This window comes from Zootoca vivipara, chromosome 11 (genome assembly GCF_965207765.1).
Source record: "Zootoca vivipara chromosome 11, rZooViv2.hap1.1, whole genome shotgun sequence".
Taxonomy (NCBI): domain Eukaryota; kingdom Metazoa; phylum Chordata; class Lepidosauria; order Squamata; family Lacertidae; genus Zootoca; species Zootoca vivipara.
In genome coordinates, this window is record NC_142594.1 from 34,737,392 (window position 1) to 34,763,634 (window position 26,243).

Consider the following 26,243-nt stretch of genomic DNA (forward strand, 5'->3'; position numbering starts at 1 on the left):
GTCCGTGGTTTCATAAAGTCACAAAAAAGGGAAATAATGGTTTACAATCTTTCTCAGGGAAGCCTTCAAATAGAATAGCAGTTTCCTTACCACATGCACACACACACACACACACACACACACACACACACACACACACACACACACAACATATAATGCCGCCAACATCCACCAAGCAATATTACCAATAGGTTAAGAGCATTTATCCTTAGCTTTATAAAATTGCTTTAATGGTACTTAATATGGAAAACAAATAAGGACTACAGCTAGGTGCAGTGAAAAAAAAGAGAGAGCATTGTTTTATGCATTCGTATTTCCTTTACATTATTTATAGGTCCCGGAAAGTAAGGTATTTTACATAACACTAATGTAAAATCTGAAATAGTGGGAAAGCGTTCGGACAATAATATGTGGGGTAATATTACACACACACACAGAGAGAAAGAGAGAGATGTAAGCTATAAAACAACAGTAAGGCTGCAATCTTAATGTTTGCTTATGCATTGAACACAACGAGACTTACTTCTGAGTGACGGTGCACAGATTTACAGTGAACTGGCCTCACCAACAGAACTGAGTATTTTCTCCACGCTACTGATGCCAAGGCTCAGCAGCCTAACCCTGTCCTACACATTTTTACCTAGGAATAAATCCTACCAGAGGTGCCAACTTCCGAGGGAGAATGGGGGAGGCCAACATTGTGTGACGTCAGGACAAGCCAGGGGGAGGAGCCAAATGTGGCTGCAGCTTCAATGGCTGGCGACTCCTCCTCCTCCTCCTGCCACCGCTACCTGCCAAGGGCAGCTTTCCTGTTTCTTCCCCTCCGAAGCATTGGGAGGAGGAGCCGGCCATTGAAGCTGTGCCACGTTCAGCTCCCCACTCAGCCTCCTCTGCCCCCTTTGAACATTGGAGGGCCCCCAAAGGGCTCGGCCCCTAGGAGATGGCGCCCCTGAATCCCACTAGTTCTGTGGGACGTAGGCTTGTTCACACGGTACCTTTAAAGATCATTTGAAGCGTGTTCTTTCCCTCAATTAATTATGGGCCCTGAAGTTTGCCCCTCACAGAGCTGCAGCAATCCTTAACAAACTACAGTACCCAGAATTCTTTGAGGGGGAAAAGATGTGCTTTAAAGGGATACTGAGCACACTGCTCTAGGTTCTAGTAAGCATGCTCTTCAGTCTAGACCAGGCATCCCCAAACTTGGCCCTCCAGATGTTTTGGGACTACAACTCCAATTATCCCTAGCCAACAGGACAACCAGTGGTCAGGGATGATGGGAATTGTAGTCCCAAAACATCTGGAGGGCAGAGTTTGGGGATGCCTGATCTAGACTAACAGAGGGCAAACAAACCACTATGTCCTACATACAGCCCAATCTGATGAAAGCTTACTCAGAGCTCCCCTTGCCCCCATGAAATCCGGCTGTCATGCTGAGAATATTTTGGTTTCGTTGAGGCTCTGGGTGGTAGCAGCAGAAGGAAAGTGTACTCATAACGGATCAGAAATTTATTTACTAAAGTTATATCACACCCTTCCTTCCAAAAGGAGTCCAGGGTGGCAAATATGCCCGTGATTAAAATTGTATATATTAAAAAAAAATGTATATTGGGTTTAGACATGTAATGGCTATGCTTAATACTTGGTTTCTAATCTTTTCTGTTAATATTGTTTGTAACATGCCCTAGGCCTTAGGGCAGGGGTCAGCAAACTTTTTCAGCAGGGTGCCTGTCCACTGTCCCTCAGACCTTGTGGGGGGCCGAACTATATTTTGAAAAAAAAAATGAATGAATTCCTATGCCCCCAAATAACCCAGAGATGCATTTTAAATATAAGGACACATTCTACTCACGTAAAAACACCAGGCAGGCCCCACAAATAACCCAGAGATGCATTTTAAATAAAAGGACACATTCTACTCATGTAAAAACATGCTGATTCCTGGACCATCCGTGGGCTGGATTGAGAAGGCGATTGGGCTGCATCCGGCCCCCGGGCCTTAGTTTGGGGACCCTGCCTTAGGGTGAAGGCTCAAATTCAATAATAAATAAATAGAAAGTAAACCCACTAAGTTCAACTGGAACTGACTTGCATTAGATATTGGACTGCACTGTTGACATCGCTTGGAAAAGAAACAGTCAGGCCCCCACCCATCTTGGTGGATAATTTCTGGGCTTCTCTGAATAGGAGGATATGTAGCTGTAGCAAAACTTGAATGGTTTGATAGTCAAGCATTTAACACAGGCTGATGCAGTGTATAAGTTATTTTTACTACCATAAGCAACTGAAAGTTTTATGTTATCCAAAAGAAATTGGGGTGGAGGTGGGGGAGAGAAACACCTGTAAATGCTCATTCTTCAAGTCTGCATTTGATACTTTCTATGAGCAGATAAATTTTCAGTGTCACCGTTCCTGAGTTTTGCTGCTATTTTTATTTCCAACTTGACAGAATATTCAAAGCTGACAAATGTGGTAGAACAGACAAAATTATTAAAAGCTTCAATTTACAGCAAACAGTTGACAGTTTACTTTTGCAGCTCATAAAGCAAAAACCTTGGAGATGTAAATACACAGGTATTTCCATGGTAAGGTAGAGGTAGCATGCCTCAGAGAGGTTTTGAGATGGTGTTCACGAAGCATTTCAAATGAAAAGAACACCTCAAAACATATACTGTACATTCTTTCTAGCATACCTTGTAAAGGTAAAGGTAAAGGGGCCCCTGACCATCAGGTCCAGTCGTGTCCGACTCTGGGGTTGCGGCGCTCATCTCGCTCTATAGGCCGAGGGAGCCTGCGTTTGTCCGCAGACAGCTTCCTGGTCATGTGGCCAGCATGACAAAGCTGCTTCTGGCGAACCAGAGCAGCGCACGGAAATGCTGTTTACCTTTCTATTGTAAAAGCCAATTCTTGTAAGGTCACCAATTTAAGCTGCATTTTAACTCTTCACGGTCGGAATTGGGGGGGGGGATGTGGCTTATATTCAGGCCAATACGGTAAAGCCTGCTCTAGCCCGAGTCGAACAATTGTTCCAGCTAGCCCAGTACTGCTTACACAGACTGGCAGCATTTCTCTGGGGCCTTTCCCAGGCAAATCTGTAGGGACTGATCCAGGGACCTCCTGCATTCAAAGCAGATGATATACCACTGAGCTTTCACCCTTCCCCTTCTTCTGCACATGTCTTTAGAAACTACATACCTCACACAGTTGGCAGACCTTGGGACCTCAAATTTCTGTGGCACCCTGTGCAACATCAAAATTCAGCACCCCCTCGCTTCTCATTCTACCTCATAGTTGTGGTGCCCCCCCAAAAAAAACCCTGGTTGCGCACCCCTCAATTCGCCTCCACCCCTCACTCTGAGTGTTTTGATGTTATCCAAGTACTGGAACCATTTTGTTCAACAGTGTTCACAACATTCTCAGAAATGCGATCCTCAAAATTCTTGGAATATGCTCATATTCAACTAACAAGATGCTTTTAAGCAATTAGCTGTGAATTCCACAGTGTGCTCTATAAAAATAGGAAGAAGCTAAATGCGAAGTGCTTAACACAAACATACCCTGCTAACTGCATCCCCTGTTGCTGGTGCTATCCAGCACCAGGCGTGTTGCTAAATCCTCTGAGCGAAAGGGAGGGAGAATCTGGCAATGTATTTATGGTATGATATGGGATGGGGGGTTTGAAATCAATCATCAAGCATTTATAACTGATCAGCAAAAAGGATGGAAGAAAACACAAGAAAAGGACAGAGGGCAGAATAGAGATGGACAGACAAAGTTCTCCTGCAAGGAAGTGAAAGGAAGCAGACGGTGAAGATTTTCATGCTAGAAGCAGTTTTGCTCATCTACAAAGACTAAACCACAATTCCTAACAAACAAGGTAATAAATTGGTTGGTATTTTAAACTTGTCAAGAAAATAATTCAGCTAGACCTTTTGCGGATTGACCATAATTCACATTTATTTGCAGCTTTGAAGCAAAGGACAAGGTATTGGGATAATAAAGGTGGCGCTGAAACACAAGTGAATAATCAAACAAAAATGACAAAAAAGCCGAAGTAGTGATTTGCATAAGTTCATATTGGAGAGATGGCCGAGAACCTCAAGTTTCACTGACTGCAGCAATAATTCTGAATGCAAACCAGATTCTGCCAGGTTCTCACTAAATTCTGTCAGGTTCCACACCCTCTTAGTCTTTTAGCCAGACAGGGGGAACTTATGGTGCTTGAGATAGTACTGAACTACAACTCCCATCAGCCCCAGAAAGCATTGCCAATGGCCAGGGATGACAGGAGTTTTAGTTTAGCAACATCTGGAGGTCCACACCTACTTTAAGTGAAACTTATTTCCTAAGGCAGCCTTTCTCAACCCTGGGTCCCCAGATGTTATTGGGACTAGAAACTCAATCACTCCAGTACTGCTAGCTGGGGATGATGTGAGTTGTAGTCCAACAACATCTGGGGACTCAAGGTTGAGAAAGGCTGCACTAGGGGCTCTGATGCGTAATATAAACTGGGATCATAAACAGGGGCTGCTATGCCTGGATCTGCTGAATTCTTACTATTGGTTTTTTACTATTGTGCCCTGCTTTTGCGGGTAGTGTTATAAGTGTATAGTTACAATGGTTTTATATTCCATTTGGTTTTGTATTTTAACTTACTTTATGAGCAGCTTTGCGGCGCGTGTGCTCGCAAAGCAGATTATACATCTTTTAAATGAATGCAAACATCCCACCAGCTTTGTTTTATTCAAATGGTCAACTGTGTAGCTTATTCTACGTTGTATCTAGTGCAGCACAGCTTGGTGGCAGAATACATGCTTTGCATGCAAAAAGGTCCCAGGTTCAAATCCTGATGTCTCCAGGTAGGGCTGGGAAGAAACCTTGCCTGAAACCCTGGAAAGCCACTGGCAGTCAGAGTTGACTCTACCAAGGTGGATGGACTTGTTCCTAAAAGGGTGCTTTTAAGGGCTACCTCCTCTCACACTGAGTCCCCCTATGCTCCCAGAAAAATCCACTTGAGGGTTATGAAACTCTCCAGAATAGAACAGAATACAGGGGCTTCAGAGGAAAAATCAATGTAACGCAGGGTGGTTTGAGCTTACAGAAATGCCTTTCTGATCATGCAAGTCACATTTGGGATCCAACCCCATATTTTGACTACTGAAATTTGGAATTTTGTATTGCCTTGGGCACCAGGGTGTTTTGGATCCGTTCTGGCAGCAAGGGCTGTTCTGAATCAGGCAGCAGCGAAAAACTGCAGTTCAGTTTTAAATGTTTCTTCTGATCAATAAAAACTAGTACCAGTGAGTAAGATATATATGCATGTGTTGTGTGTGTTTTAATAAAAGCCTGGTTCCCACACAGAGGAAAGATATGTACATTTTTAGAGAGCTTCAACTCTGAACTGAATCGCCTCTCAGTCCTCAAGAGACTTTTCTGTCAGTATAACAAGCTCGAAAACAAAATATGAACGACAAGTGCAGATAGTTAGCTGATTGAGAACACAGAGTGAAAAGTAACCATATTAATCTCTTTCTTCCCAGAGATTGTGCAACTCCCAGGCAGAAATATCGATCCTGACCTAGTCTGCAGCAGCATGGATTTATAATCAGTGTTCCAAATATAAGTTGGAGAAATTTGTTCCAAAATGACAGCTTTTATCTCTTTCCCTCTAAATTTATCTTAGTTGGGTTCCTAATGAAAGGTCATCGTTGTTAAAGAATTTTTCCTTGGTGACCAGGAGGGTGTACAATCTTGTTACAACATCAACAAGCCTGAAACTGACATCAGAAATATTGTCTGGTCACTTCTTGCTACAGCACACGGGACTCGTTCCAAAGGGATTGGATTTGTTATGTCTGCAGCAGCAAAATACAACAAAATTCCATCATAAAGATGGAAAAATTATGATGGCATTAACTATGGGGTGGGGACTACAAGTCTGCTTCATCAGATGCATGAAATGTAACCCAGTTACAGGAATATACAGTATAAGATTGTGGTTGTGGGGGTGAGACTGCGAATGGTGAGGTCAGAGGGAAATGAAATGCAGAAAGCAGTGATAATTATGATATTAAACAGTTGCCATTCTTAAAACAGATGTTGGACAATTGCATGCAGTCTCTGGCAGTGTGCAAGTTTAGATTCTTTCCCAAAAGAAACGTAGCTGAGGTCAAGCATTACTCATTAATGAATTCCCTGCAAAGTTCCCCCATATGTATTTACCTAGCAATTCACTCTAGAGCAATGGTTCTGAAACAATTTTTCTGATGGACCATTGGAAAACTGGCAAGGGTCTTGTGTCGACCCCTTAATGATTTTTCTGCCTGTGGCAGTAATGGTAATGTGTTGTGCTGTATTATTTTTATTGCGATTTTTTTTACTTCTTCTGTTTCTTATATACATAGTATTTCACTGTGTTACAATTTGAATTTCACAGAATTCAAATTGCAATGCAATGAAATACCACGCAAAAAATAAAAGGAGCAATAGCAACACAATTAAAAACAAGTATGAAGCTTTAATGCGAAGGATGTGCTATCTCCCATCTCCCATGCTGTGGACCATTAAATGAAGCTGCCAGACCACTGGTGGTCCTTGGAGTTTAAGAACCCCACATCTAGTGTAACCTACATGGAACTGGCCGCAGGGAGACTGGAGAAACAGGGAAAGAAAATGGGATTAGGGATTTGGGGAGGAAGGAATGCTGACCAACCAACTCGAGGGAAGCACAGAAACGTTCTGCACATGTGCACATCCTTATGAGGTGTGTATGGGGAGTGGCAGTGGAGAAGCTGATTATTTTGCTTATGCACCACAATAACTGGTAGCTGGGCCCAAGTTCAAAGTCCATTAGGTTTAATTTGCAGCGTTTAGCTGAAACTTCTGTTTGTAAGAGCAAAAGGCAAACAAGCATTGGGCACTCCTATAGGACTAATTGCAGGATTTGATAATTTCCTATCTAGGCCTATCTAGTCCAGTACTCTTGCTCTCATAGTGGCCAACAACACACCTATGGGAAGCTTGCAAGCAGTCATCTTGGCATTTTCATACACTCATTAAACATATTAATGTTTAATAGATTATTTTATTTCATTTTTCTGTTGTAAGCCGCCCAGAATGGCTGGGGAAACCCAGCCAGATGGGCGGGGTATAAATAAATAAATAAATAAATAAATAAATACTCTGCTTCTAGTATGAATATAACCCATAAGTGGGCCATGTGCTTTTAGCTCCACCCCAATATTGTCTTTTTCTCATCTGCTGACCATGTGCTTTTTGAGAAAACCCAACACATGAGCACCTGCCCGTAGTGGCAGCTGTTGCCCATTTGGGAATGGTAGGGTGGAAGGCAGGGAGACCAACAACAGAGGGAGCCAGAGGCAATGACAGACGGAGCCACAAATTCTAGCTTTGTCCCCATCCTCCTCCTTGCTGCGTTCCACACTGACACTTAAGGGGAAAGAAGCTGACAGGCAATGCTGCTCCCTGGTCTGGTTGTGAGAGAGGAGACAGGCAGGCGAGGGCTAGCTGAGGGAAGACGAAAGTTCCTAATTTTATTTTTATTTCTTAAATTTATATTCCACCTTCCCTCCCAAAGGAGCACAGGTTGGTGGGGACCAGACTGCAATACCTGCTAGCAAGTAGGAGTTCTGTGCAATTGGGACACCTGCAAAATCATGTTTAGTGAAGGGGGTGGGGATTACTAGGGGGTGGGGACGCAGACTAAAAACATCAACTCACTCCTTTATCTACACACTTATGCCTTGCATGTCAGTAACACCTGAACAGGGCTTCTGTCACTCCTTGTAGTTTAAGCTTCCCAACTGCATATTATTTCTTAATTAAAATCCTCCCACATTTTTAGTTTTAGTTTTGTAAAAAGGCTGCACCTATTTGCTCCAAATTCATTCAGACTACTTCTTTTGTTTCTCCTCCTCCTAGAAATGGGAGTTGGCAAATGTTCTGCGAGACACTGATAATGCCACTGGGATTCCTCCCCAGCCCCCACTCAGGGATCAGCTGAAAATTTACACGATTTCCATTACAATGATAAAGTGGCCAGGATAATATATTGGCTCAAGAAACATGAACTGAGCAGTTCATCTAGGCAGTAGCCAGTTCTGAATATTTTTAATAAATATGCAAAGATGATATTCTGTCACATAAAATAGCTAGTCAGTGGTAAACCTGCGCTGCATTCTTGCCCATAACGTTCCAATTCCCAGAATTAAATAATCATGTCTATGCATATAAAGAAAACTTTTGCTCTTCAATATCTGCATTTTGCATTGGCTCTATGATTCATGTTGATTACCACTATATTTTATCCATGAATATCTATTTATTTATACATGTTACAGATTTATTTGTAATACCCATTTGTGTGTGTGTGTGTGTGGTTTTCTTTCTTTCTTTTTTTAATATCACTGTTGTATTCTATAATGCCAAAATGCATTGCCTATTAATATCTCAATTCCCCCTTATTCCCAGGACAGAGTAAAATGGAAGGGAATTACTGGATTGCTCAGGAGGTATAGCAAGAGAAAAGAACCACCAGGACAATGAAGAAATCTGAATAAATAGCTGCATGAAAACCGACAGAACAGGAAAACCAGCGAGTATTCACATTCTGGGCCTGGCCTCCGCAGTACATATAGAATGGGTTCAAGCTAAATAATGATCCAGATTACAAAATGTGCAGCAATAATAACCACCAGGCCACAAAGCCCCCTCACCTCTCCATCCCAGGAGCACTTCCTATCATTTCTGAATGTGGAACAACCATGAAAATTTAAAACCCCACAAAATTCTTAAGCATTTTGCTGGCTTCATTATCGCAAATAGCAGAGGAGGAATTAAAATGGTTTCCGGAATATACTATTGCTCCTGTAACTGAAGGCTGTTCCAAACAAACAAACAAAAACAAACAAACAAGGATTCCCTCCTCATAGGAAAACAACATGCCAGGGAAAATACCAAACAAGAACCTTATGCTCTAGTGTCTGGTTGTCTAAGTGCAGGAAATTTGCTTGCCAACAATTTCACTGTGGGAAGTGCACTGGAGGGAGGGGTGGCGAGAAGCTCTTGAAGCATCAGTGCAGGGGGGGTCGCAGTCACAGTGGAAATCCCATTTGGACGGTCTGGATGCCTGTGAAGAATTTCCATTGCTCCCAGGAAGCCCGGGAAATGGGAGTTCCCAATGACTCTTGCTCAATCCATCATGCTAGGAGGGCCTTGGGAAGGCCATTTGCCCAGGCTCCCTAGCAGCCATGAATGCTCTGTCTTGACCTTTGAAAAAAGAGACCTCTGCTGCTGGCGCATGCTCTCCCTTGGTGCTGCATTCTCCCCTTTTACACAAAGCTATGAACACTGCTGGCATCAGGATGCAGTCTTACAAGCTGGGGCTAAACTTCAGGAGCAGCACGCTCAGCTCAGAATAGGCTGGGTGGTGGGGTACTTTTGAAACGGCCACTGCAAGCCCTCAGTTACAATGTGAGGCACCATCACTAGTTCTTTTATTTTACAGTTTTATCCTAACAATTCCACATGGCTAAGCTTTCTGGCTGAGCGGCATCTGAATCCAAAGCCAACACTGTGGCTGTACTAAACACCCCCCCCCCCCGGTCCACAGTTTGTATTTATTAAACCTTTACCCCACGTCACATACCAACAGTGCAATTCAGCTCACGTTGTGCTGGAGGAAAAGATTCCTGCTAAATCTCCTGATTTTCAGTTTGCATCAGAAAATGTTCTGATGCCCTAGAGAGTGATGTGATTCAGCATGCTTATTTTATTTGTATTTAGTAAACAAAGCTAAAAACTTCGAAAATGACAAGCTTGCAATTCACTGTTAATAATAAAATTAGGAAACAAATAAGCTTCAATTGAAAAATAAAGGATGGGGTGGGGAAACTTCTGAAATTTTTCTGCCCCAATTCAGAAACCAATTTAGCAAGATTCATCTCCAAAAGGTAGACTACTCAGATACACAAATGGAGCTTTATGTAAGAAGGACTTTCCTTGCACACAGTTCAGCGCTGAGTAACTGGCTGCCTAGATCAGAGGTTCCCAAACTGTGGCCCGCAAGCTTCATTCACATGGTCCATGTTGTGTCCATAGATCTGCGGCTGATCGCAGAAGATGGTACATCCATCGTACTAAAAATGCATATTGATTTTTAATTGTATATACATTGCTTTTTTAACAATTTCCTATGTTGTTTTTTATTGGATTGCAGCTTGCATTCTATGACATTCTAACTGTAATACAATAAAATATAGTATCTACGAAATAAAAGAAACAATAAGAATACAATTAAAAATCATACAGCACCTAGCACAGCATGTTAGAATTGCTACAACAGTCAGAAAAACCATTAAGCCACTCACCCATACCTGCAGCAATTCTTTAAGAGGTCTGTGGGGTGAAAAGGTTTGGGAGCCACTGGCCACACAGAATATCCCCACACGACACCTCTAGGAACTTCAAGTGCCATTGGACTCTTTACCTGCACACTGGATTGGATTTCACAGAACTTACCAAACAAACTTGCTTTTCTACTGTGAACATTTTCAAGAATGTATAAATAAAGCCTCCAAAGGCAACAGTAAATACAATATATGACTGCCTGAAATACAGTCCTAAACGATCCTTTACAGACCACTTTGTTCCTCTATTAAGATGCTACTTGCTTCTTTGATTTATCTGATAATAAATTTTTGATGACTAGGTAAGTCCCATAAAATTGCTCTGGAGCAGACTCCATTGATTAGTAAGTCTGAGGAATTGAAACTGTCAGGAATTCATGTGTTAAGGGCGAAATTACTGCCAAACATGTATTAGATCATCCATAAAACACAAAGAGGTTCATTTGGCAATATTATTTTGTATCCGTTTGTTCAATCCAGTTTCTATTCATGCTCATCACTGTTAAGCTTTGCATACCTTTCCCCCTACTTAAAACCAACTAAGCTTAATCCTGTTCTAGGATTGTAAGGAAACGCTGTAATGAAAATGACATTCAGAAGTTAGTTAGAAATCAAGTCAGGGTTGGTGGTGGGGGTTGGGTGAGAGGGTTATTTTTAGACCATGAAGTTCTCTGCTGAAAACCGAATCATGTCAAGTTTCTTTGCTGAAGATAAATTACAGCATGTGCTTGCAATCCAGCGGGTTACATGGAGAGCTTTGCTTATTCAAGATCCCTTTCTGCCTCCTACATTGCTGCCCAACAAGCTGTTCCTGAAATCCAGCAGAATTCCTGGAGTGAGCCTCTAAATGTAGCAGAAGGAGGGTGAAAAGAGCAAGATAATAATGATAATTATAATAAAAATAATGCATGCACAAAAGCACTTGCAGATAATTAAAGAGTTCAGCCTGGAGCTGAAGAAACTCTAGAATTATGTGAAGCAAATCTGCAATTGTTAAAATATCCATGCATAATCAGAATTCAGCATTCTGAGATTTTCTGCTTTCACTTAACATAACAAGTTTCTAGATCTTATGAGGAAGCAGCGCTACATGCATTCCAATATGCACGGTGACATTCCTGCAAAGATATCCATCTGGCTTCCCTGTTCCCCAAAGTAAAATTTTGTTGCAGAAGCCAAAGAAAAAAAACAGCTGAATTTCAGGGTAACATTTTTGCCACTGTTATTTCTCAGCGCTGTGCCTTTGACCTTAAAAAGTACCCTGAAAAGAGAATACATTGCCTAAAATAAAAAAATAAGGACCATGCTGAACTGTGACTTGTCCAAATTACACTGAAATCATTTCCACTTAAGCTTTTTGCTGGATAAAAAAGTTGATAAAATCTCTCCATAAAGCAAAAGCCAGTTCTACAGCTACCCGAAAGCCCTCAACAGCAGAGTAAAAAACAGCTAAGGATAACACAAAAGCCTTAAACAATATCAGCTTGAAATAAGAAACTGGAGCTCCATAAAATACCAGCATGTAATAAAACAAGATATTACTGTGTTGAGAATAGAAACTGCAGCCCGTTCTGTTTTATTATAAAAATGCTGCTTTTTTAATTTATGTCCCAAATAAAAAAGAGCAACGTACATAGTAACTCATCCTGCCTAGTTGTAAATAACCTAACCGGAATGAACAGCTGAAGCATTTTTGAAGTTATAAAGGGTTAAGACCTTACCGCCATACTTAGCATTGCTCTTACTAAACAACAGAGGAATCTGATTGGTCTCCAAAGCAAGGATGTGGACCCAATTTGGCCCATGCAGTCTTTCCCCCCAAACCACACCCAGCTGCCCCACACGCAGCATCATATTGTCATGGCAGATATGGGGCAGGTGGAGACACGGCTGCCAATGCACAACCAAGAGCCTTCAAATGTGTTCCTAATTGTGCACTGGCAAGATGGGCTTGTTTGTTGCCACTGCCAATCAGCTGATTGGTGGCAAGAGCAAGCCAGCTAGAACGGGCTACACTACACAGTTCCCACGGGGCACTTTTTAGCACAACCAACCCTTGCGGAAAGCAGACCTTGAAGTTCACGCCGATCAGTTGATCTGCTTGGCTGGGCTTGGATTTTCCTATCTAGTGTAGTCTGCTGCGCTAGAAATGAAGAATGGCTCACTTGATGCCATTGTGACATCAGGTGACTGGCAGGTGGGCAGAGTCCACTCACATGTCAAAATGGCCCACCAAGGGTGGGGGATCCCAGGATACTCTAACCACCCCACCCCTGCTCTAAGGTTTCGTATTTTACACCATTAACTCCTCTGCCTTAGTTTGCTTCTAGCCACACAATGCTTTTTCCTCATTCGTCTGAATTCACCAGGAATTTCCCATAGTATATTACCACCTTCGCAAATGGCTGTGCTGGCTGGGGCTGAGGGCAGCTGCACTCCAGCAACATCTGTAGGGCACCAGGTTGGAAAACGCTGCGCCAAGGAACTGATGACTGAATATAATGTTGTGGATATTACAGAAGTTTGTATTTTGATTGTGTGTATGTATACATGCATTTGTTTTGTTATTGCTGGAAGTTGTACTTTAATCTATTACTATAAGCAGTCTTGTGTGAGTTCTTCTTATAAAGGAAGCCTTTAATTGTTTTTTAAACAAAGGAATTAAACAAGCACTCAATATGTTCCAAAGAATACAAATCCTACAAGAACTGACTGACGGCTCATTTTATTTATACTCCAGTTAGTTACACTTTTCTTGCTTGAGTTAAGCTCTCGAGAAACTAGTGCAAACATAGTTAAAGGATAAACCAAAGGCAAACTTTGGGACCTTTTTCTAAATGCGAATTGCGATCCTCATTACTGACAGTGCACTAGGGCTGAAGCTGCACAGCTTTGTTATGGACTTGAGCGGCAATAATGTTTAGAATTATAATGGAGGCAGAGGTGCCTATCCAGTATAAAGACCCATTCTGAAGTTTCCATTGTATTACAGTGGTGCCTCGCTGAACGAATGCCCTGCAAGACGAATTTTTCGCTAGATGAATGGATTTTGCGATCAGAGGTAGAAAAACAAACCTCCGACTGCAAAGTCCAGCGTGCAGCGAAAAATTGCCAGGGCTTTTTGCCGCCTGCCTTCCCCTTGGCTTGGGGAAGGCAGGCGGCAAAACACCCCCACATCTGTCGGGCGGGGGGGAGGGAGGAAATCCCGGATCTGTCAGGCGTTTTCGCTGGCTGCCTTCCCCAAGTCAAGGGGAAGGCAGCCAGCAAAACACCCCCGCACCAGCGCGCTTTCGCCCCATCACCCGGAGCCAAAGCGCGCCGGTGTGGGGACGTTTTCGCTGGCTGTCTTCCCCAATTCAATGGGGAGGCAGGCAAGACGCGGCGGCGGGGGAACGTCTTCCCCTGCCGCCGCTTCTCGCCAGCATGGGGCTTGGCAGAGGTGGGGGAAAGGCGCAGGATCATTCCTTCGCCTTTCCCCCACCCCTCCTGACAGAGCCGGATCCGACGAAGCTTCTGAAGCTTCGTCCGATCCGGCTCTGTCGTTGGCAGCAGCGGCGCTTGCTCTCTTGGCTCGGGGAAGCGCCTGCCTGCCTTTCCCGAGCCAAGAGAACAAGCGCCGCCGCCACCACCAGTTCCCCCCGAGCCCATAGGAATGCATTAATGGACTTTTAATGCATTCCTATGGGAAACGGTGCCTCGCTAGACGAAATTTTCGTAGGACGAATTGAGTCCTGGAACGAATTAATTCCGTCTAGCGAGGCACCACTGTATAGCTATTCTATTAGCATTCTATTAAGTATTGTTGGATTGCACAGCTAAGTATTGGCAGCAGGGCTGTTGGCTCCCAGGAACACACAGTGCTAATGTGGTTATTACCCATAGAATCTAGCAGACCTACACAAGAAGAGCATTTAAAATGTTCTTATAGCACTGAGTCCCAGAAACACAGCTATTTCTAGCAAGCATATATGCTAGAATGAGAATATGTGAGACTAGGCGCCTAACAGTGTCCTAAACTCTTGGGTTGCTGCCACGATATCTTCCTGAATGTAAACATATAGATTGAGATTTACTGATTCACAAGGTATCATGTCAAGGGATCTTTTAACTCCATTTGACAGTTCCCAAGGGGAGAGGAAGTTATAAATTGGAAGCATTCTCTATAAGAATCCTGCTGAAATCAGATGACAAGGTCATACAAACAGCACATTTGAAAGCAAGTGTTAAGACGAATCCATTTGGCGTAACAGCTGCTTAAAAAAACAAAAAACAACCCTGGCAAATATTTAAGTAAATGAAATACTTTAGCTTTAGCCAAGATGAAATCATCAGGTGGCAACCAGAAAAAGTATCACAAATAAGAACACTAAAACAAAGAAAAAAGAATGAACCATGGAGAAATGATCTGGAAGGACATGAATAATGCTTCGAATATACATAATGCTTCGAATGTACTTGGAAAACTGCCGCCTGTTTCTAAGTGCTATCAGCGAAGCCCACCCCTCTTTGCTCATTGAGGTTTAACCACATCATCAAGTCACTAATTATGTTACACTAATTCTGTATGATATTTCCAGACTGCAATTTTTCATAGGAGTTTCATTTGCTGTTTTGTTCTAAACGTTTGTGCCTGTGTGTAGTTGCTGAGTATATTATAGCCAATAAATCATACTATCCATCATGTCTTTGTCACTATTCTAGACATACAAGATCCTCAGAGGATACACATAACAAAAAAGGTCACTTTGAGAAGTTGACTAGGGGCACAACCACCCCCCCACCCCCCATGGTAGATATTGCCTTTTGGATAAAGTTGCTGTCATTATGCTTTACATGCTTTGATGCTTCTCTGTAGGAAAACAAACTGTGGAACACCCCCACAAAGACAACAAAGAGAGCTATTATTTTGGGAAGCTCTCTGTGGTAAAGTCCTGGGTTCAATCCTTAGCATCTCCAGGCAGGGCTAGGAGAGATCCCTATACGGAAGGCTGGAGAGCCTCGAACATTCAGTGTAGTCAACGCTGAGCTAACTGGACCAAAGGTCTGACCTGGTATAATGCAACTTCCTATGTGCAAACAATTTTGACTGCTGGAAAGCCAGGTTTCTACTTATTTGAGAAAGCCATCGTTATGCAGTCACATTCCCAGGTAAAAGGCAGCAGAAAGGATAGGGCGTGGTCTCTGGGAGGGACTGTGATATGCTTGTTGAGTGAAACTAGCAAGGTAACTGGGTCTCAGTAACTGACGCCACCTTTGCCCATTCCTGGGGTGGTTCAACTGACATGACATCCATAGTCATGCTGGAGACTCCATAACAATTTCTGCTCAACTGGTCCAGCTTCCTTTTGTGTTTACATAAGGTGCAAATGATACATGCCTCCTCTTGGGAGTCCTGTTGCTTGCACATCTGTAAGCATGCAAAGAATCCCAAGTACTTCCTGGGAGCAACATGGAAGCAAATGCGGATACAGGTAACGATTGGCAAAGTAATAACTTGCTACGATGTGCACAGAACCACAATGTAATTCAACAGTATTGAATACCTTGCCAGTTGGGGAGGGCAGTTTTACCACACCCTAGCTTCCCAGGATTCCTGAACAGGTGTGTGTGTGTGTGCAGTGAGGTTTCTCCTCACTTTATAAAAAAACCCCTGCTTTCTGTACGGGTGGTTATCATGGGGTAGAATTTTCCATGTACCATGGGACTTTGGTACCCAGGAGATTTTGCCACCTCGGGTGAAGGACAAGATGATGCCTCACCCCCAATTGCACGTACAAGAGCCAGTCACACCAGAAACTGAGTCCTGCTGCCACCTTTCATTGTGCCCAAGGCGAGCAAGCTCACTTAAGGAATGCCAGCTTGGACGCATGGCTCACAGAGCTCTACTCACTCCTGACCCCTCTACAGCTTCCACCCAAGGCAGCTGCTTCCCTTGGCCTGGCAATCCTGTCAGCAGCTGCTAGCATAATGCATAGTGCACCTTTGTTAGATTGTGACTACCTTGAAAACTCGTCAACATGTTGGTACGCAGGCACTGCTAGGAAACTACCTGAATACTATGGTCAAAATAAATGTATCAGTGTGTAGGTAGGCTTAAAAAGAAAAAAAAAACCACCACATTTTGTACGGCAATCAATTTCAATTCTTGAGCATATGGCCATTTCATCAGATGCATGTTGTTAATTAACAAATGTTGAGTGTGCACGAAATCTTTAAAACATGTTTGATGCACGTTTCTCCTTACCCCTCAAAGAATTCTGGGCACTGTAGTTTGCTATGGGTTGCTGGGAATTGTAACTCTGTGAGGGGTGAACTACAATGCCCAGAAGGTGGCATGCTGGAATGCCAGGGAAATAATGTGCCTTGAATGAACTTTAAAGGTATAGTGTGTGTGCAGCCAAAATAAATTTGTTGTATTGCTGTACCACGCCCCTCATATGCACACCTTTATTAGAGCAAGCAAGATAACCAGATATTTGTGTATGGTGTTGATATTAAAAGCTGCCTTCTCGCTCAGACAGAAAGAAACGTTCCAACCTTCCCTTCCCCTCCAGATGCTGTCACTGCTTGTAAGCAAGGAACTTCAGCAGGAACAAGCATGGCTTGCAAGACCATCCTTCAAACCTACACGCCATCAAAGACATTTGCCCACCTAAGGATCTATCACACTCTATGTGTAATTACATCCTTCTGTCTGATAAAATGATTGCGCTGCTGAAAAATTACTGGATTCCCATCTCTTTCAGTGTAGCCAGGCATTTCGTTATGGTTTCATCATAACTCCTAACATATGGCAGTTGCAATTTGACATATATCCTCTAATCCATGGGTGGGTAATTCATTCAGCACTGAAGACCTTATTGAAAATGCATCATAATGCAGAAGGTGAAGCTCAGTTTAATTATTTATGCACCTATAATTCCCTCTGCATAAAACCTTCCTGGCCATGGCGCTTCCGACCCCAGAGCTGTTGCAAAGCTGAGATGCACCTTGTACTTTTGTAGTGTCTGGGCAAATAACCACCAGTCTATGACACGGAGCAGCCTATGTAAAGACCTCCAAATGTTGTTGGAATACAACTCCCATCAGCTCCAGGTAATGGTCAAGGCTGATGGGAGCTGTAGTCCAACAGCGTGTGGAAAGCACCACATTGCCAACACCCCCATCAAGTAAACAACAGCCACCTAGCTTAGGTGCTTCTGAGGGACTGCTTTGCCTGAAAGAAGGAGAGAAGAAGCAGCAGTTCCTTCAGTGACCAAGAGTTTCTTTTGTCTTTCCTGTTTTATTATATAACTTTTATTGATGACATTTTAATTTTTTTTACTGAAATTGCTTTGTGAAGGCCACCTGAAAAAGCAGCATACAGTTAGATACCTTAATTAGGGTTGCCAGACTCAATAGAGGACAGGACTTCTGTGCCTTCAATTGCCCTGCTCTCTTTTGAGTCTGGAAACCTTAAAGAGAAACCAGCATGGAAATTAAACAAAGGGTCTGCTATACCTAGGAGAATTCAAGAAAGCAAAATATTTTTTTCCTTGTTTTCCTCCTCTAAAAAACTAGGTGCGTCCTATGGTCCCCCCCCCCCTTAAATATCTGAGGTGCACGTACCAATAAGATCACAAGGGCTTTGGGCCACAACTCCATTAAGACAGAGAGAGAGAGAGAGAGAGAGAGAGAGAGAGAGAGAGAGAGAGAGAGAGAGAGAGAGAGAGAAAGCTACTGAAGACAAACAGAAGGACAATACTCACTATTTGTACGTCTCTGAACGAATATATTCAAACACATGAGAAATGCCCAGCTGGAACTGATCTGCAATAGGGGTGACCCAGGGATTGTTCTCTGCTTTGAAGACTTGCTTTTGACCGGTCAAATCCAAGTTACCTGAAAGGATCAAACAGACATTTACTCTTCTTGGATAATTTAAATAACTCCAGCATTTAAAGAACCACGACCAAGAGAATCAACCAAGGTGCAATATGATTCTAAACATATTCACCTGTAAGTAAAGAGTCCTAATGTGTTGAAGTCAACTTCTTTCCGAGAAAGTCTGAATAAGACTCTATTTGTGCAATCGAATCCAATTTCTGTTAACTCAGAAGTACACTGAGTTGACACCAGTGGTGCTTACTCCAAATTATCCTGCATCCTGAGTATCTTTTATATAAGTGTCAGGAACCTCGAGCCCATGGACCTAATCAGATGCAGAAGGAGTTTTAATTTGGCCCGTGAGGCCATTTTCCTTGAGCCATGCCCACAAGTCATATGTGGGTAAAGACACAGCTGGAAAGGAACAGCCAGGAACCTTAAAATGCACTCCAGGTTGTTCCTTTTAAATCTGGCGCCAGATACAAACCCTACTGGGATTATTTCCACTCAGGAGCTCCCAATGGTCTCCAATCAGCTCAGCAGTGACTTCAAGCCCCGCCTAGATTGGCTGGGATTTTTGTTTTTATGCCTGAGAGCAGGCATAGGCAAACTCGGCCCTCCAGATGTTTTGGGACTACAACTCCCATCACCCCTAGCTAACAGGACCAGTGATCAGGGATGATGGGAGATGTAGTCCCAAAACATCTGGAGGGCTGAGTTTGCCTATGCCTGCCTAAGAGCCACATTCCCTCATGGACAACCTTCCTTTGGTGGGAGGGGACAGAGGCAAAAGTTGGGAAGAGCATCAGATGCGACCCCGAACATTGCACGGTAGATTTCATTCTGGTCAAGAAGCTTCTATACACATCCCTCCATTCCATCCAGACCAACAAGTTTGAAAACACATTCCAGCTAGGCAAAAGGCACACAGCATGGCTGCGAGGGTTGCGGCCTGGGGAGGGGTGTGTATGGCCTGGAAGGGAGGCTTGGGGAGCTGCCCTTGGGGCCCTATGTTACAGACTATCGCAGGGAAACAAAAGTAATTAGGGGGGGGGGGAACCTATCAAATAAAGCTCTGAGTCTTTAAAATGCCAGGTTGAACTATTGTTGCGAGCAAAAATGTCACAAAGCTCTTTCCCTGCTAATGTGAATTTGGGCATGGCTGAGAGATGAGTCTAAGTTCTGCTGAACCGTACCATATGTGAGATTTTATAAGGTAAGTAAGGGCTGTGGATAATATGCAGAGAGAGAGAGGGGGGCTGGGCCTCTGTTGCCCCCTTGTATTGCATACTGGCAAAGCTATCAGAACAACCTCACTTCCCTAGTGCTGGATCAACAAGTGGCAGCAATACATGACGTTCAGGCATTATACGGGGAAGCACGTGGTGGCTGAGCTAAGCAGCACTAGAGGGATGGGCTGCTTGAGAGCAGGTGCCGCCCAAAGTCGCTGTGGTTCGCTCTGGTCACACAGTGTGCATATTCCATGCTCTGTGCAGCACATGACCCTTAATGCAGCCCAGGAGAGGAAAGCCTAATGACTTTGGTACACGTGCAAAGGAGAAAGATGGATGCTCGCCTCTGAACCATTTGTCATTCCTCTTCTGTCAACTGATGGGAGGCCTGTTCTCTCCACCCCTCTGCCAGCCAGGCAGCAATTGCCCTGAGCACTTCATGCTTGAGTGCGCCTGGCTTGGAGCCTCGCACCCTGCCTCCTTTATTAGAGGCCTCGGACGCGCTCCTGTTCTAACAAGGATCAGGCAGTAGGATTAAGCACTGTGACAAAGAGGAACCTAATAAGCGAGAGGCCGGGGTGTCTAAATCTATGCTGCCGAGCTCAAACAACAGATTCACACAGTTTTAAAGGCAGAGGCTGTCGTGGAAGCAAGCAGGCGCTGTGATTAGCAGTAACCCCCTGACCAATGCTGCTATGAAGATCATATTTTACTTCGAGGCTTATTCGGCAATTGCAAATTGGATTTGCCATGTTATTACCTGGAAGAAAAAAAAACCACAACACCTACAGACACTTGTCTCTAAAGCCCCCAACAGTAAGCACTCACTTATGCTTATAATTCTGCAAGCCTTGCCATCGGGAGAAGGGAACGATCAGCCCGCCGCCACTCATGCGAATTGCAAAAAATGTGGCACAATGCTCAGAGTGTAGCTAGTCGGATCCAAAAATCTCATTCAGAGGAGTGCAGAGCAGAACGATCCAATCTTGAAATTGAGAGGCTTACTGCCAGGACTAAATCACACATAAGATTTAACTTTGGCTTTCTCACCCCTCAAACATAATGTTTCCGATAGAGTTACCAAGTACTAAAATAAAATAATTTAAATTGAACACATTTGAGAAGGGGGAAAAAATCATGCACTAGGAGATTGGGGACCAGCTTTTGTGGAGAAGGGCAGGGCTTCTAACCTTGCCATTATGGGTAAATGAGGCAGTGCCAGGAAAGGGCAGCTAAATGCTAGTTACTTAACTTCAGCCTATCCTATCATGGGAACGAGGCATGGAAATATTGAGTCAACCCCCCCCCCCCACAGAAGTAGGAATGGAAGGAATGGAAGCTACCGTATTTTTCGCTCCATAGGACGCACCTGACCATAGGACGCACCTGCCTTTGCCCCCCCCCCCTTAAATATCTGAGGAAGCTTCTTTTGCAAAGGGGGAAAGCTCCATTTTTTAAGGATCAGCTCAAAGTTGTACAGCTTTTTTGCAAATAGGAAAAGCCCCAGGTTTTTTTTTGGGGGGGGGGGTCAGCTCAGAGTTGTGCATCTTTTTTGCAAAGGGGGGAAGCTCCATTTTTTATGATCAGCTCAAAGTTGCTGAGTTTCCTTGCAAAGGGAAAAAAATCCTGTTTTTATGAGGTTCAACTCACAGTTCTGTAGCTTCTCAAGGAAAGGGACCCATTTCTACAATTTCCAGACAGATAATCTAATCAGCCAGTCACATGTCTCCCTCTGCAGACAACAATTAAGGCCTAGGCAAGGGGCTGGGAAGGGAGCCAACTCTCTTATCTCACTCCCCGATCTCTTGCAATCAGCTGCTGAGCGGGTTCCTTTCAATGCACTCATTCCCTCTTGTTAGCCTTTAGCTCTTTCTTTCTTTCTTTCTTTCTTTTAAAAAAAAGCAGGATCTGCCTTTAGCCCCTGGGCAATTCGGCTCCAGGGACCACACATCCGCTCCATAAGACGTACAGACATTTCCTCTTACTTTTTAGGAGGGGAAAAGTGTGTCTTATGGAATGAAAAATACAGTATTTAACTGAATGAAATATGCATCCTTTTCAGGATACGTAACCATCCCTAGAGACCATCCCAATATGAAACTGACTATTACATTGATAGAGGTATGGCAGAACAATGTAGGTCTTGCACGAAGTTGTGGCTGTGTTAGGATCTTGACAGCATTGTATTTGGGTACCTTTGCTCCCTGAACAAAGCGCAAACATGGTTTGCGGCCACCCAAAATGCTTGTTGTGGGCAAATGTCAAATAGATGCCTATTACTGTAAACCTTTTGAATGTGGGTTGGCCAATGGGAAAATTCAGATGACCCCAGCTGGAGACAGAGAAGGAGGAAGGGAAAGGACAAGCATCTCATGGCCAGCTACAAGGAAGTCAAGATGAATCTTGGAAAGGAATGTTTTTGGAGGAGAACTGGTCTAGCAACACACACACAAACATACATGAAATACTTTCTCGAACAAATGTTTTCAATGCTGGATCTCAAAAGATGAGTAAGTGGAGACCTTTATTAAGCAACATTCATCTCAAAAATGACTTCAAATCAATCTCATAATTGTAGAAAATGCTTGAAAACCCTGAGAACATCTGCTGGGAGGAAATGCTCATTCTAGCATTAACTAATTAACACTGGAGTCAGAAGAATAAGAGACAGAGGTCAGCAATGTGTTGGAATTTACATCCTGCAAAACTCCAATTTACATGCCAAAGTCACTGGAAATGAATGACTCTGCAATGACCCTCTGATTCACCAAGGAAAAAATTGAGTATCTCATCTTGCTTCAAGAGAGATTTGCACTATTTGGAACATATGTTTAAGTAATTAAAAGGGTAACAGGGTTTAACTAAAAGCATCATTACTCAACAGGAAGTGCTTTTTATTCCATCTCCACCTGTCTGTTCCTTTTTCTTTAGCGGTAAGGGGAGACTTGACTTGGGCCCTGAGTAAGTTCTACTGAGCCAATTCAAACCCTCAGCTTAGTAAACAGGGATGCAAGGAAGCCTTTCCCCTTTGCTCCTACCTGATAGTGGGACCAAAAGCTAAAGCAAAGCAGAAATTAGGAGAGTGGAAGAGTGGAAAGGGGGTGGGGCAGAGAGAAGAAGCAGGTGGACTAACAGAACTTCAACAAAAAGTACGTTGAAATGGCAAAGAATGAAACCTTACCCAGGGAGTATGAGAGCCTGAAGAAAGAAGGCCAAGTGTTATGCTGTTGGCTGTACTGAGTTGTAAACTTCAAGTAAGCAGCTCAAGAAAGTTAGGAAATTGTTTTGACACTCTGACTGTGGAATGCTGATCCAAAAATGGCGATACAGAACTCTATCCCCTCAGGGCATTAGCGTCTTGCCAGGCAGACCCTGAGTTAAGGGACTGTCCTGGCATTCTGAAGACACCCTATTTTAAACTCGTAACACGTGGTTTGAAGGTTTTATATTCCAGGAAACCAGAGTTTCTCAGCTCAGACAAAATCAGGAACTATGCTTGATTAAATATTTCCAGGCTGCATGCACAAAAGGTTTATTTGTATGTCAGTTAATTACGCTGAGAAAAAACTCGTATGAATCCGGCCATACTGTTCTCTCATCAGACTTTATTTATATACTCTCCTCTCTTTCTTTCTTTTCTGTTGTCCACCTTCCATTCCATGCCACTGCCCTTAAAAGATCCTTAAGCATTATCACAGATTTCTTTCGCAGGTGTTATCTGAAGGATAATCTCATATACCTGCATTGATCCCAAGATCATTTTCCGAGGCCCTTCTCCAGGTGCCTATGTGGGGTGAATGGCTGTTAAGGAGAGGCCTTTTCAGTCATGGCATACTGGCTGTAGAATACCCTCCTCAAGGAGGCCCACTCGGCACCCACACTGTGGTCTTTCCAGCATTAGGTGAAAAGCTTTCTTCCTTCCCCAAACTTTTTGCATTATAGCACTTTTTAGACCCTGGGCACAATGCTTCAACCTGTGTTTGATTTTATATTCATACTAGCTGGCCCTGCCACGCACTGCCGTGGCTAATCCCTGTGATTGCCACCACCCTGTGTTGATCCATGATGTATCCTGCCCCCTCTTCACCCTACCCCGGGTTTCCCCTGTGACTGGCCCCACCGTGTCCTGACCTATCCCGTCCCCTCCTCCCCCCAACCCCCACCTCCATTCGGCCTAGTCTGTAAAGGCTTTGGCTTAGTATGTAAACGGCAGCTGAGGTGCTGTTGAGAGGAAAGGTTCTATAGGTGTAGTACCAGGGTAGCTGCCGCTAGAGGGCGCTGGTTTGCAACCTCGTTCTTTTCCCAGCATGCACTTTCGGCTGAGTGGTACGTTCTGGAACAGGGGTATTTTGGGGTTTCACCTGGCGGAGGTGTGGCACCTGTCTTCGAAAACCTTTTAAGAGCCTTTGGACATTCGTTTTGGACGTTGTGTTCAAATTTGAATGGAATCGGTGAAGCAGTTTCGGAGAAAAGTGGACACAAACCCACATGCCCTTTTTACATTTATATAAATATAGATTGGATTTTTTAAAAAATTATGAGTTAAAGAATAAATTGTCCACCATCAAGAGTACTTGTCATTGACAAGCAAGATAAAAATACTGCAAATCAGCAAGTGATACTAAGGCTAAAGTTTAAGTGTCCTTTTCTATTTCCGCTCAGAGGACACGCTCTCTTTCTGATACTCTGTAGAAAGAAATTAATTTTATTTTCTTATTTGGATATAAATACCTCTGAATCTAACTTTATTAAAGGCTAAGTAAGGGATAAACCCTCTGAACAGAACATACAGTTAGGTTATATGTAAAAGCACGCCTGCCACGATTTTCTTCAGCTTTGCTCTACACTTTCAGGATTACATTTTTATTACTTTGAGACCACGTGATTTGCTTCCAAAAGAGAAAGACGACGTGGCCTCAGGACCCAATCCACTGGGGAAGTATTCTTTTGCAAGCCCTTCTGGAGTGACTGGAAGCTGCACAAGAACAGGCAGCCTCTGCTTCAAGAGGGGCTGAGGAGGAGGAGGAGTTCACAGTGAATTCAGTTCAGTTCAAAATTTATTTCTGTAGAAACAAGCATGCAAACAACCCCTATACCAAATAAACCATGACTACTTTGGTACAGCTGAGCAGAAATGTCTCTCAGGAGACTTTTTTTTCCCTCAGAAACCATTCAAGCTTTTTTTTTTTTTTGATCCCTAAAAATACTGCCATTTCCCCTCCCAGAATGAGCTACGGCCAGGGGTATTATTAATTACTACTGCTGCTTATTGCATTTGTCAGTCCCTCTATACAAAAGGAGGGGGGGAGCTTGAAGTCAATTCACAAGAGAGAAAAGAAATATAAAAAGCTGAACAATACAAAATACACAGAATGCTCGTTCAGCAATGCATTAATAATCTGATATCGCAATTAAATCTGTTGCTTTGTTTTGGCTTTTCTCCTCCTCTACCTTCTAAAATGCAACTCCAGTCATTGAGAAATCAAGAGTATATATGGCAAGAAATTTAGTGTTCCCTGTCACTTTATGTGACTGGTTACAACTCTGTTGTTGAGCTGAATCATGATGCGTCTTACAGTGCAGCACATAACATTTTAAATTCAGGGGGAAAAGACAACACCTACTAAAATTTTATCTATGGATACTGCTGCTTACCACAATCTCATGAACTGCATTTTGAGGAACAGTGTCAAAGGAACTAGAGATGTGAAGGTTGGGAGACGGGGGAATAGAAAAATTGGGAGGGGTGGGTCCAGTTATTCCTATTTTTCTGGAACACCCCCCCCCCAAGTTTTAAGACTTATAGTATTTCCCTTTGGTATCATACACTGAGAGTTACTCATTCACAGCCCTAGATTATAGCACAAAATGATGTAGACCATCATTAGTTCTCCTAGTGGTGCATCAATAAAACTGTGAGCACATTTGCTAAGCTAAGCAGAGTCCCGTATGGTTTCAAATTGGATGGGAGACCCTGTGTGGGAGATTCCTGCATTGCAAAGGGGTCGGACTCGATGACCCCCGAGATCCCTTCCAACTCTACAATTCTATGCTGAGTTAATACTTTGAAAAAGCCATGCAGTGTAAACAAACAAACAAAATGATGTTGACATGTTGCTTTATATATAACACGTTAAATACAATACCAAATGCCACTATTGCCAGGTGTGACAATATTAAGTTTAGCTGTGGCAGGAATCTTTGCCTCCCATGGTCAGAAATGTTCCTTAAGTATTTGCTGGGCTTGCTAGTTTTAAAGATGCTAATGGCTAAGTTTGGTTACCAAAATGAAGGGCTGTGTTCAAGTAGGCTTTCTCAGGCATCCTTATAGCAGCAATGTCCAAGTCTTACCTAGCTCAGGAGGCAGCACTGTAAGGCGGTTGCCCTGGATATGAAGTTCTTTAAGCTGAGTGAGTTCACCAATTTCTTTAGGGAGGGATATCAGGTCATTATCCCTAAGGCTAAGCTTTAAGAAAAAAGAAAGAGAAAGAGAGAAAGAGAGAGAGAGATATTGAGTGGGAGAGACACAGACAGGCACACAGTGTTGTCAGAACAATTCTCAGTTGATAGGAAGCAGATGTTTATGTCAATATCAGCCATAAATAAATATTTTATACTGCAAAGTCCTTTCTTTCTTTCTTTCTTTCTTTCTTTCTTTCTTTCTTTCTTTCTTTCTTTCTTTCTTTCTTTCCTTCTTTCTGACACTTCACCCCGCCCTAAA

General features: G+C 43.2%; 1 protein-coding gene across 1 annotated transcript in view; it reads right to left on the minus strand.

Annotated features, from left to right (window-relative positions):
- The window catches only part of RSU1 (Ras suppressor protein 1), a 66,253-nt gene that overhangs the window by 15,722 nt on the left and 24,288 nt on the right, over window positions 1-26,243 (minus strand). Inside the window, exons 7-8 of the mRNA XM_035129135.3 lie at window positions 25,874-25,988; window positions 18,173-18,305 (exon numbers count right to left, since the gene is read on the minus strand). Coding sequence (XP_034985026.1) covers window positions 18,173-18,305; window positions 25,874-25,988 — 248 coding nt within the window. The remainder of the gene's footprint in view (window positions 1-18,172; window positions 18,306-25,873; window positions 25,989-26,243) is intronic.